Raw genomic sequence first — 13073 nt, forward strand, 5'->3', positions numbered from 1 at the left:
TATTCCCACCTTTTTATAGGCGATCCAGTCAAACACCCTGTCAATATCTGTTGCCTGTAGCACTTCCTGTGATACTGGATGGGAACTGGCCAAGCCGTCAAGCAGCATCACTTCATGCAGAACATCCGTCAGAAACCTCTGTTTTTCCTGCAATACAGTAGACGGGGCAATATCATAGGTGGTTCATGGTTATGACAGAATGCATGTGACAACATTAACAGAATGTGTGTTACTTCATTGATGATGCTCGTAGGCCTATGTGGTGAGACTGAACTCCAAAGAGAACCCAGTAAATAAAATGCCTCTAAGTTACTCTAAAATGAAGGTGGTTGATTTGAGCACAACATGAACAAAATCAATGGGTTACAATGGGCCCTAAACAGATTTAAAAACAGTGGACGGTGCCTTAACAGTGGTTAGAGCAAATTCAGACAGTGGGCATGTAAATGAAACAGACTAAGCTTGTTTGTTTGTTCTACAGGATCAAGGCGATAATTCCAGTCCCAAATAACCTTTTTAGTTAAGTTTGTCAGAAGAATAAGAATTTAATTTCTGGATTTCAGGGCCATTTTGCTATTTATACCATTTATTGGTAATGCCAATTGAACACCTTATTCTCTCTCACTGATCTGTCCACTTTTCTTCCCTCCTCCCCCGACCTCATTTTCTAACACACACACACACACACACACACACACACACACACCATTTATCTTCTGAAAGAATCTCAGGAGACCACAACAAATAGCAAAAGGCATATTGACATAAAACTGTAATATCTGTGGATATATATGCAACTTCAGGATAATGAACATAAAGTGGAGAGCAATAGGTATTAATAACCATTACCATAAAGTTATGAAAACAAACGAAATCATAAGACTTCTATTCTGTGTGATGTTTAGACCTTTCTATTTGCTCTGATAAGAGCTGATTTGTTATGTTAGAAATAAACTGTAAAGAAAAAGTACTTCTCTGTCGTTTTGTTTTAAGAAGCCTGCTTTAAGGAAACAGCTTGGGTTTTGTTAACAAAAATGCTGGCAGCTATTAGTCCTCCTGGTCTCCTGCCTTCATTGAGGGAGGAGGGAGAGAGAAAAGAAGTTGCAAGAGATAACAAGGGCTAAATAGCCCCTAGGTAGTTGGGACCTGAGGAGTATCATTACAGAGATTAAAGACCACAAGACTTAAATTGCTATAGCTAATTCTGAGCTCACTCCTGGAGCCTCCTAGTTTTGAGCCAGCAGATAAACAGCATGTTATTTCTGAGTGAGTTGTAATTTCAAGATGGGAGTACACCAATCCTGGATTTTTACAAAAAGGGAAATGGAGAATAGCTATGCTAAAAAAGGAATAGTTAACTAGGCATTATATATGTGTGTTCTTTAAATCTGGCTTTAAAGAAGCATCTTACTTCATCATCATTTGTTCAATGACTTGGTATGTTTAATCAATAATTTAATTAGTTCTCCAGCCAACTGTATACTATAATGTTTATTTCTAATGGGATATTTTTATAGTCTGTGGACTATAGATCTAATTTCTTCAGTCCTTTTTTGGTCTGAGAGTTTCACACCAATGGTCTATACTCCATCGCACTGTACTGGGATTGAACGGTCCCAGAAGTCTGCTCCAGAGAGTAAGAGCCCACGGTGAGAAGTTCAAACTTACAACAAACTGACAATTATGACATAAACTAATACTGTATTTCTTCTCAAATTAAGTTCCTAACTCAAGACAAATTAAGGAGAGTGAAATTGGACCTTGTGATTTAAAATTTTAAGACTAAAAAGACAGATGGCCTAGACTGAGAGAATAAGAGAAAATCGTGTATTTCCAAAATGAAAATGTTAATGTTACTTTTAAGCAGGTATGCAGTCTTGTTACTCATTCAATTTAAAAATGCTCATTGAAACTATTTGATATTGAAATTAATGGGTGGGAACATGGAAAATACCATCGTACTTCAACTTGACCAATGAACACTTTTATTTATAAGAAATACCAATTGAAGATGTGGTTTTCATTCTGAAGGAAAAATAATATTCAATTCTTTAAATAGTGATTGCCCACTCCATTATGTAACTCAAACATCTGATCGAAATCACAGTGTAAAATAAACTTAAAGTGGTGTTTTATTTGAATCCTAATTTTTAATATTTAGCAACAATAAATATATATGATCAATATGAAAATTTAGTCCACATATCTTAGTTTGCTAGCAATGTGATTTTTAAATTATATAAAGTAAATGGCTAAGTAATTACAAATGTGAAACCTAAGGTAAATTTCTAAAATGAAACTCTCTTGTTTAAGGAAATATAAGTTATATATGATATGTTGCTTCATCAGTAGAATTTCAAGAAACTGTTTAAATTTAGTAATGTTGAGTCATTAGCCAACTTTTGGAGAAAATGACATTGTGTAATTGAGAAACAAAAAGCATTAAAAGAGATTAAAAGAGAGGAGAAAAAAAAGAAGCAGAAGAAAGAAAAGACTGGCAGAAGAACACTCACAAAACTCAGAAGAGAGAACACTTTAAATTAAGGAAGAAAAAAAAATTCTAGCCAGAGGCAAACCCAATTTAACAAAACTACAAAGAGTTTCCAGGAGAGAAGGTGTTAATTTTTTATCAAAACTTGTGTCGTTATAAAATAATAAAAAAAAAAGGTCTTAGCTTATTAGTCACCTGTTGGGGCCCTTCCCCCCTTGATCCACAACAACAGTAATAGTAACAGCAACAATTACAAAGTATTGATTAATTGCCTACTGTCAACCTGAGACCATGAAAGTTTCAAAATAAAGTTCAAGAAATCCTGGCTCTAATATGAGATAAAAGAACAAACACTGAACAAAATAATGGTTTTCTCTTACACACGAGAAATGCCAAAGGAAATCTGAGGGAAAAAATCTGTAAAATGGAATTATTTATACAAAGTTTAATGGAAGAAGTTTAAAAGCAAGAATTTGTTCTGATCCTTGAAGGAACTTTAAAGGGGTGTGTGTGTGTGTGTGTGTGTGTGTGTGTGTGTGTGTGTGTAGGGAATAATATATTTATGGTGCATATTTAACACCTTTTATTCGAGTTCATATTTTAACGTCACCATGAAGCTATTCTATCAAAGCAGCACAACAAGGTAAAATGTGGAACTTTAAAATTTGTTTAAATAAGTTTAATGTTGGGTGCCTGGGTGGCTCAGTCGTTAAGCGTCTGCCTTCGGCTCAGGTCATGATCTCAGGGTCCTAGGATCAAGCCCCGCATCGGGCTCCCTGCTCCTCAGGAAGCCTGCTTTTCCCTCTCCCCTCCCCCTGCTTGTGTCTCTCTCTGTCAAATAAATAAATAAAATCTTTAAAAAAAATAAAATAAATAAATAAATAAATAAATAAATAAGTTTAATGTTAATAGTAAGAATAAATCCTACCACTCTAATATAGAGCCTTCTTGGAGTTGTTGCAATATGTGTCTACATTTAAACAGTTCAAATAATACCAAATATATCATTTTGTATTGAACTATTTTCAAAAAGATATTACATTTGAATTTTTGGAAAATAGTGAAAAAATTTTTCAGGTAGGTAAAGAAAGTGTGAATAAACTCAGAGCTGAGAATAACACATGGAAAAAAAGAAAGCCCCCTTTATTTTTTTTTATTCGTTCATTTAACAAATATGTATTCAATTCTTACTCTGTGCCAGATATTGTGCTGTGTCTGGGGAGGAAATATATGACTGAAACTTAGTTCCTAACCTTAAAGAACTCAAAAGTGTAAGAGAAAGACCAATAAACAGCTAACTGTATTACAATATGATGGATGTTATAAAACACAAAGGATGAAATGATTAATTAGTTCAGAAATGGCTTCAAAAGGAAGTGACATTAAAGTGGGTTGTTGAAGGATGAAGGGTTACTTAGATGAATGGGGGAAGCAGCTTTTTAAAAAAGGACAAATCCAGGCAGAGAAAACATGAAAAAAAGTTCCTCTGTGTGAATCCTCAGGTACCAGGTGGAAGAGTTTGGTCTTAATAAATAGGCAGTAGCAGGCATAATGACATAATAAAAGTAGTGTCTTAGGAAAATTAACTTATCTGTGGTATCCAGGGAGGCTTGATGTATGCAGAGACAAGAGGTAGAAAGTGGCTATAGTACTCAGAGGGGAGGTGGTGATGATGTATTAGAACAAGGTGCTGCCGAAGGACTGTTGTATCTGAGAGATATTTTGAGTGAAAAAATCCACCAACATTGATACCTCAATGCCCTGGCTCCTTTAGCAGATGATGGAGAGAAAGTATTAAGAGATGACTTGATGGGGGCGCCTGGGTGGCTCAGTTGGTTGAGCGACTGCCTTCGGCTCAGGTCATGATCCTGGAGTCCTGGAATCGAGTCCCACATCGGGCTCCTGGCTCAGCAGGGAGCCTGCTTCTCCCTCTGACCCTAGCCCCTCCCATGCTGTTTCTCTCTCTCTCTCTCTCTCTCTCAAATAAATAAATAAATAAAATCTTTAAAAAAAAAAAGAGATGATGGAATTTTTTTAAAGGGGAGCAGGAAGCTACTGAAAGAAATGGAGTAGTGGAAAAAAGGTTGCTTTGGAGGGCAAATTAGATGGGTATTGAGGAGGGCACATTCTGCATGGAGCACTGGGTGTTATGTACAAACAATGAATCATGGAACACTACATCTAAAACTAATGATGTAATGTGTGGGGATTAACATAACAATCAAAAATTTAAAATAAATAAATAAATAAATAAAAAGATCACTTTTAGACATGTTACAGGTAATGTGACAGTAAATACCCAAAAAGCAATATGCTACAGGCAACTGAAAGTAAAGGCCTGCATCTAAGGAGCAAGTGTTAATCAACTTTTGGCAGTAAATTGTAGTTTGTATAAAAATATAAATAAAATCTCAGAATCCACTCTTTTTTTATTATTTCTTACAATATTAGCATTTCAGGCGCCTGGGTGGCTCAGTTGGTTGAGCGACTGCCTTCGGCTCAGGTCATGATCCTGGAGTCCCTGGGTCGAGTCCCACATCGGGCTCCCTGCTCAGCGGGGGGTCTGCTTCTCCATCTGACCCTCCCGACCCTCCCCCCTCTCATGCTCTCTCTCTCTCAGTCTCTCTCTCAAATAAATAAATAAAATCTTTAAAAAAAAAAAACAATATTAGCATTTCATAGACTGGTGTTTAGTAACATACGTAAAGGGAGTTATTAAGGAGGGCACGTACTGCGTGGAGCACTGGGTGTTATACGAAAACAATGAATCGTGGATCACTATATCAAAAACTAATGATGTATGGTGACTAACATAACACAGTAAAATAAAATTTAAAAAAAAGAATTCTTATTGCAGCGTTAGATACACTTGACTAATTATATTCCTTAACATCTCAAAATGGCTTCTGCCTGGACATGTCAAATTCTAAAGGGTTAACAGTGAATATGCCTGGTCCAGCCACAGGCATGGTGATGAGTAGGAAAACAGGAGGTACTATGATCAAGTTTCTATGGGAAGTCCAAGTAGTTTTAATGAAGAGCAATATAAGGCGGACACTTTGTCACCAGGAAAGAAAGAAAAACAATCAGAAACTAATCTGAATCAAGATCAAAGAAAGTCAGATACATCAAACCAGATGAAGATGACAGCCAAGCCTGAGCCAATTCAAGTAGTGGTGAGGTGCTCATAGGCATGAAAAGAGCAAAAAAAAAAAAAAACAATTCTCAGAGTAGCAGTGGGTTATATCAGGGAGGCCACAAGGACTCAATTTTCTTGGAGGATGGATGTGAACACAAATGGCTCTTCGGTATTCCTGGAAGAAAAGGCAGGTGCGCTCCTGCGAAGTTGATGAAAGTGTCCTACACTCGAAGTAAAGTATCTGCCATTCACTAGCTGTGTGACCTTGAGCAAGTTACTCAGTATTTTTAGACTTCAGCACCTTCATTTGTAAACATATGTAGTTGTGAAGATTAAATAACAGAATGTGTTCTACAAATATTTATTGAGCACCTGCTATATCCCAGATGGTATGCCTGGTTCTGAAGATAAAAGATAACAAAGACATGGACTCGACCTTCAAAGATTTTAGAGTAGTAAAAGGAGAGACAGTGATGAAAACAAATATTACAAAACCACCTGCTGTATGTAAAAGTGGAAGCAGGTTCAGGAGATGGTGTGCCTATACAAAGAAGACTGTGATTTGTTCTGCCTGGGGGAAGGCAGGAAAAGCCTCTGAACTGAGAGTCGGTATTGAATTTTTAAGGATGATTTGAGTTTTCTAGACAGAAACAGCAGAAAAGGGCATTTGGGACAGAAAGGAGTATCTGGGAAAAGTCATGGAGATTTAATGGCTTGTTTGGGAGACTACCAATTTTTGTGTGGCAGAAATCATTTACAATGGGGTAAATGACTAGTGATTATCACGGAGAGATAGACAAGAACAAAATCAGGATCCTCCATGCCAAGTGAGGAAGCTAGAATTAAGAAGTGACATCACCAGACCTACATTTAGAGAGATTATGAATGAATACTGGAAAGTGGACTAGGGCGAGGAGCAACCAGAAACAAATATAGGGCAATATTGCATAATTATGCTAAAGAACACACAGTATGGACATTATCTGTGACTATAAGACATCATAGCAATTATTTATCTAAAATCTAGATGTCCTGTTGGATATAGATAAAGGTACTTTTCTAATCCATAGAGTCAAATCAGTAAGAATATCTGACAAAAAATACTTGAACAATGCAATCTAATTCTATACATGCTTACTGATTGCTTTGTATATGGGACATCCTTTTAGAGGCTGGGGAAACAAACACAGCTGGGACCCAATTTCTGCCTCCAAGCAACTCCCATTATGCTAAGGGAGACAGATAAGTGTACAAATCATTAGTGCCACCCAATGGGTGAAATATTAGTAGCATAAATAAAGTACTATGGGAGTAGAGAATAGAGGGAAGGTTATGGGTAGAAATGCTTTCAGTGTCTCTGACCAGGTCGATTCAACCTCAATTGATCTATCAATACAAGGAAATAAGATATAATATGTTATTTATGTTTTACCCCTCTGGAAATCTACTCTACCATGAGATAAAGACTTTTAAGATTTCATACGTTCAACAAAACGTCACATAAAGCATTACTAATCTGAGCCCCTTTCTACACAAGACTAGAACAAATGATAGAGCTTTGCATAGTTTGGTTTTTTCAGTCTTGTTCTTTGTGACTTATTCACATGGCAAAAGTTAAAGCCGAGGAATATGACCAAGAATTCAAAAAAGAAAAGCAAATATATGGAGGAAAAATATTAATAAGGTTTTATTTATGTGATACGGTATCTCTGTAACCACAATTATCATCTTTGTAAACAACACAATACCATATTTGTAAAAATTAGAAATTATTTGGATTCCAAGTTTCCTAAAATATTCAAAGAATTTTACTCTGTAATTTTATATTGTTGTCCTACCTTTACAAAGTTCTAAAATGTCCAAAAGTATTTCAAACTTTACTCAGTTGAAAGTTAGCTAAATGTACTTGTGAAATATTATGTCATTATTTAGCTGATTAGTTAACATTTTATAGACAGCTAAATCATATGGATGGATGAAATAAAACTAAAGAGCTAGTGAAAATAAATGGTGCTTCCTTATAGCAATGTATCTTAAAAACTAACATTTTAAAATCTCATGTTTAAAAGACACATGCCCAAGATGTTAATAATTATTTTCATGGGCAGTTTGTTAAAGCACTCCATTTATATTAAAATCAAACTTGTGTAAACACACATGTATAGTAGCCACTGAAGAATAATTTTTAAAATAATCACCATTAATGCCTATGATGAAACAAGCACTATACTGAAAATTTTACTTCTGTATTTGTTTACATAACCTTTAACAGAAAATGATACTTAAACACAATAATCCAGCAGATCTCTAATGATATAACATTATTCTGGGATTTTACACAAGCCTTACAGTAAGTAACTAAAATGAGTTCTATATGTTCTTATTTCTTTTAACTATCAACCACATTTTATCTCCTGTCAAGCCACAAATGTTCTAAGATGCCTTATTCAATGCATAAACTAAAAAAGCAATTATATTTCTATAAGCCTATCTCAAATGACTTTGTAAGCCTCTCATAACCCCAAATAACCCCCTGCACAGGTTTCTATGAACTGCTATAGTCTCACATGTTACTAACACAGAGAAAATCAGTTAAATTGTGTCTCCCATGACTACATCCTTCAGCTGCCTTATGTTTTGTTTGTAACATCCAAGTTGAATGTGTCACATCTCATATTATCCAAAATGTGGCACAGCTACAGGAAAATGCTAAGATGGAACACAAAATGTACTGCATTATATACAAGTAAATTACGAACCTTCTGCAGACTTACTCAAGACCCTGAAAAGTATAGCAGTATTGATAGGGCAGAAGTTATCATCAATTAGTCACTCATGTTTTCATTAATTATGATAATCCTGGGTCTTATGGAACAATCATGAATGTGCTTCAAACAATGTCAATCACGGTAATAATTATGAACAGGTTGTCTAATTACATAGCTCATTCTGATTCTAGCAGCCCAAAAAATCACTGTGAATAATAACCACATGCCATATGCTTTCATACAACGCTCTTAAAATGTTCATATCATTTAACTTCCCTTCACTTTTTAGGATTTCTTGACACCTTTCTCTTGGCTTTCCTTCAAACATTTACCCAATGCTGTTATATATATTGTAAATCTTAATATCCTTTTTAAGTCAATGAATGAGTTCCTAATAGAGGTACAGAAACTGTTATAATCTTTCATAAGTGATCTATTGACCCTCATTTCATAATTTTTTTGTTAACTTTTGACCAGACTTTTATTATTGAACACCTCAGAGATGCTATACTTCGGGTTAAATTCTGAGAAATGAGGGTAGAATAAACTCTCTAACCTGATGAAAGCATATTGTTTAGTAAGGGAGATTTACTTCCTGTCCTTTGCTGGTTAGCAGGAACTAATTCTTGCTCTTCCACATGTCACTTCAGGATCCTTTCCATAGATTTGAAACTTCAGACAGAGAATAGTTTCTTCATCTTTTCTAATAATCCTATCTCGACTTTGGCAGTGAGAATCTTTTTCTCTATTTCTACGCTTAATTTTTTTGACAGGCCAATAAGGCATTTCAATGAAATAAAATTTGCCAATCTTCCTTGATAACCACACATTTGCTTCTCACGTCCATCACAAGGACTCACTAATATTTTGCAGACACATTAATAATAAGCTAATGATGGCATCATAGTATTTAATTGATAAAATGTAATTCGGAGTATTTTTAAATGTATACTGACTAATTATCTTAAACAGAATCAATTTCTGTTTAAATTCTAAACGAGGGGTGTCTGGGTGGCTCAGTCTTTAAGCGTCTGCCTTCGGCGCAGGTCATGATCCCAGGGTCCTGGGATCGAGCCCCACATCGGGCTCCCTGCTCCGTGGGAAGTCTGCTTCTCCCTCTCCCGCTCCCCCCTGCTTGTGTTCCCTCTCTCGCTGTGTCTCTGTCAAATAAATTTAAAAAAAATCTTTTAAATAAATAAATAAATTCTAAAGGAAACTTTCTTATACCATTCAGTCTGGAAGAATTCCAAGGATAAGCTAATCAACTCCCTGAAGTTATTAACATGGATACCAAGTGGCCAATTCATTTTATGTTATTTTAATTTGTGAAATAAATAATAATTCAAATGACCTTAATCTGTAATAAAATTCTTATTAACTTGATGAATGAAATTTATTAGCACATTTTTTGTACTTTAATTTCAATATTTAGTGCTACAAATGGTCAGTTCATCAAATAACCTAGCCTGATAAAACTTTACATTTGTTGGGGCACCTAGGGGGCTCAGCTGGTTAAACATCCAACTCTTAGTTTCAGCTCAGGTCATGATCTGAGGGTTGTGAGATGGAGTTCCGCATCAGGCTCCATGTTCAGCACAGAATCTACTCAAGATTCTCTCTCCCTCCCCACCCTGCCCCTCCTCCTGCTTTTTCTCTCTCTCTCAAATAAATAAAATCTTAAAAAAAAACACTTTACATTTGTTGCCAGATCATAGAAGTCTGTATTTTCAATGAAAATAAAAAGTATTATTTTTTTTCAAATTTGAAAGGTTTAAACCCGTAACAACTCCAGAACATACATGGCACTTATGGCCCAGAAAGTTAACCAATTCAGAAAGGAAGTTCCATATTTATTCCCAGATCTCCAAGTAAGCTACTATAATATCTATACGTTGATTGTGATATTAATAGAGAAAATTTTCAACATTCAGAATGCAAAATCTGGACTAGCAATTCATTTATAAAGTGCAAAAGTATTAAAATATTAGTATTCTAGCATCATTCAGAAATGAAATAGGTATACTCAAAAGTATTTTGTGAAAGGCACTTTCTTTGCTCTTACTAATTTTTATGGTATTATTATTAATAATAATGAGTGATACTATTGTGATCCTCATTTTATAGAAAGTTCACTGGCTTGCTCAAGGTTGCCTAAGAACTGGGGATTGAACCTGGGCAGTTTGCCTCTAGAGTCCATGCTCTTAGCCACTGCACCACGTTGGCCAGAATTAGAAGAAATAACAGAGCAACTCTTTGTATGCACCCCATTGGAAACCATTCTCAAACTCAACTAAGACCCAATGGACATAAAACACTGCTTCTGGTATAACCAGAGAGATTGGTTATGGGCATGACCCAGGCCCATTGCTAGCCCAGCTAGCAGGGCTGACCTAGCACTGAGATGCCACCAAAATCAACGGAGAGTCTGTTTAATATACTCAATAAGGACTGCGGTGAACTCAGACGGAAATTCTATTCTTGAGTCTAGTTACAGTCAGGAAAATCAGATTTATCATCTTTGCTTAATTGTAGCAAATGTTGATCTGGCCTAGAATGTTATTCACCCACTTTCTTCAGCCACTGAAGCCAATGCTGAGATTGTGTGGCTAACTTCCATGACAGCTATGGTGTAGACATGAAGCAAATCACTCATTGCAAACATACTAGCACACAGGTGTGCATGTGTCTACTCACAGGCTTCCCTGTGGCTGGCTTTGTTTTGTTTTGTTTTTTCTGATTCTACACAGTTTTTTTTTTCTTTCTTAAAAGCTTTTATTTTAATTCCAGTTAGTTAACATACAGTGTTATTTTAGCTTCAGGGGTACAATATAGTAATTCAACACTTCCATATATCACCCTGTGCTCATCACAACAGATGAACTCCCTAATCTCCATCACCTGTTTCACCCATCCCCCTAACCACCTCCCCTCTGGTAATTATTAATTTTGAATATGTGATTCACAATATTCTCCACTGAAAGATAATTTTTGGACCCTAAAGGTAATACCATTACACTTAAGTACCTAAGAGTAACAATAATACTGGTGACAATGATAGTAAAAACAACATTTTTTTTTATTCTTGAAACTATCCCATGACAAAAACAGCATGGGTTATTTCATACATATTTTGAAGATGAAGAAACAAGATCACACAACTAGTAAGTGTCAAGAGTCAAAAATTTAATCCATGGAATAGGTAGAAAAAAGGAACTGAACCTCATTCTAGGAAACTGTAAAGTAACATTACTCTGATGAAAATAATTTAACTATCCTGTTAAAAGACATCTGTGAGGATTTGATATTTCACACTTATCAGTGTGCTCCCCATCTCTAGCAGAAAAACTAGCAAAAAAAAAAATGGGTATCCAATAAATGTTTGTTAAATAGTGAAAAATGAGTCAATATAGATTAATCCCTGGAAACATTTTGTCAATTAAGGGCCCAAAAATGCCAACAAAATGCTTAGCAACAAATAGTAAAATGTTATTTCGTTGTGAGAAGCCAAATTATTTTCAGGCTTGGGAAGTGATATGGCTCGGCAGCTCTCAAAACAAGTCAACAATTCCAAGAAAAGCTCCTTATTGCCGTAAAACTAAGGCAAAAGCTTTATTTAAAGAGCTTTTATTTTTAATTAGTCATCTTCAATAGTGTATTATGCTTAAGATTCTTCAAATTGGACCAATTATGTGGATAGTTGGAAAGAGAATATAATGAATGCCAAATCCACTCTGAAGGAGCAACTGACCTAATCTTATCTTTAATCAGACAACTTTGGAAATAAATAATATTTAAATGAAAATATGCCATTCCACCACCACCACCACTACAACCAAGAGAAGACAAGCCTTCTTCATAAAGTACTTATCTTCCAAGTAAATTTGTGAAGCTTACAGAAAGAACGGGACTCAAAAGCAGAACTTAACTGAGCAGAAAGACACTCAAAATCTAAATGAAAAGAAATGGCTACTGTAACCAGATAAATTTGATTAAATATTAGAGAACATGTTTGAGCCATGTAATATAAACATAATAATAGGTAGCTAAATGTTCTATTATTCCATCAATTGACTAATCTTCTGAGACCAACTGTGCTAATTTTCCAAATGTATCTATGAACATGAACAGTCTGATTGAGCTATTCCATAAACAAAGCAACTTCTGACAGAGGCATGATTGGTCAACTAAGAGCCAAAAAATACTAATTTAACCACACCTGCTAACTGAAACCACTACACCAAAAACAGAATACAGTGTATACGAGAAACTGATATATAGCAGTTCCATGCTTATAATACCATGAGGTTTGTTCCACAGAAATTAGCAAAACAAAGGCCTCATTTTTAAGTGCTTGATAATTCCTTTACTTAATTAATAAAGAGAATGAATGAAATGTATGACTGAATGTAATGGCAAACAAGTAACAGCAATCCATCAAAGTAGTTTACATAAAATTATTGAGCTGGTACATCATTAACAGCACTCAAGAAAGGCATCACCGGACTATATGTAGAGAAGAGAAAATAGAATGATTAAAGGAATTAATCGGACATAGTTGTATTTGGAGTAGGTAAAGAAAGCATTCCCACATATCTTAAATTTTTAAAGAAAATATAACACAAATAAGACAAAAGACAGCACTCTGATCATTGTAAAGAATTCTATTTCATCGGGG

General features: G+C 35.3%; 1 protein-coding gene across 1 annotated transcript in view; it reads right to left on the minus strand.

Moving 5' to 3' along the window:
* Nucleotides 1–13073, minus strand: part of TRHDE (thyrotropin releasing hormone degrading enzyme) — a 364092-nt gene that overhangs the window by 152949 nt on the left and 198070 nt on the right. Inside the window, exon 6 of the mRNA XM_021678576.1 lies at nucleotides 10–147. Within this exon, the coding sequence (XP_021534251.1) occupies nucleotides 10–147 (138 nt within the window). The remainder of the gene's footprint in view (nucleotides 1–9; nucleotides 148–13073) is intronic.

The sequence above is a fragment of the Neomonachus schauinslandi genome, chromosome 5 (assembly GCF_002201575.2).
Source record: "Neomonachus schauinslandi chromosome 5, ASM220157v2, whole genome shotgun sequence".
In the NCBI taxonomy this organism is placed as follows: domain Eukaryota; kingdom Metazoa; phylum Chordata; class Mammalia; order Carnivora; family Phocidae; genus Neomonachus; species Neomonachus schauinslandi.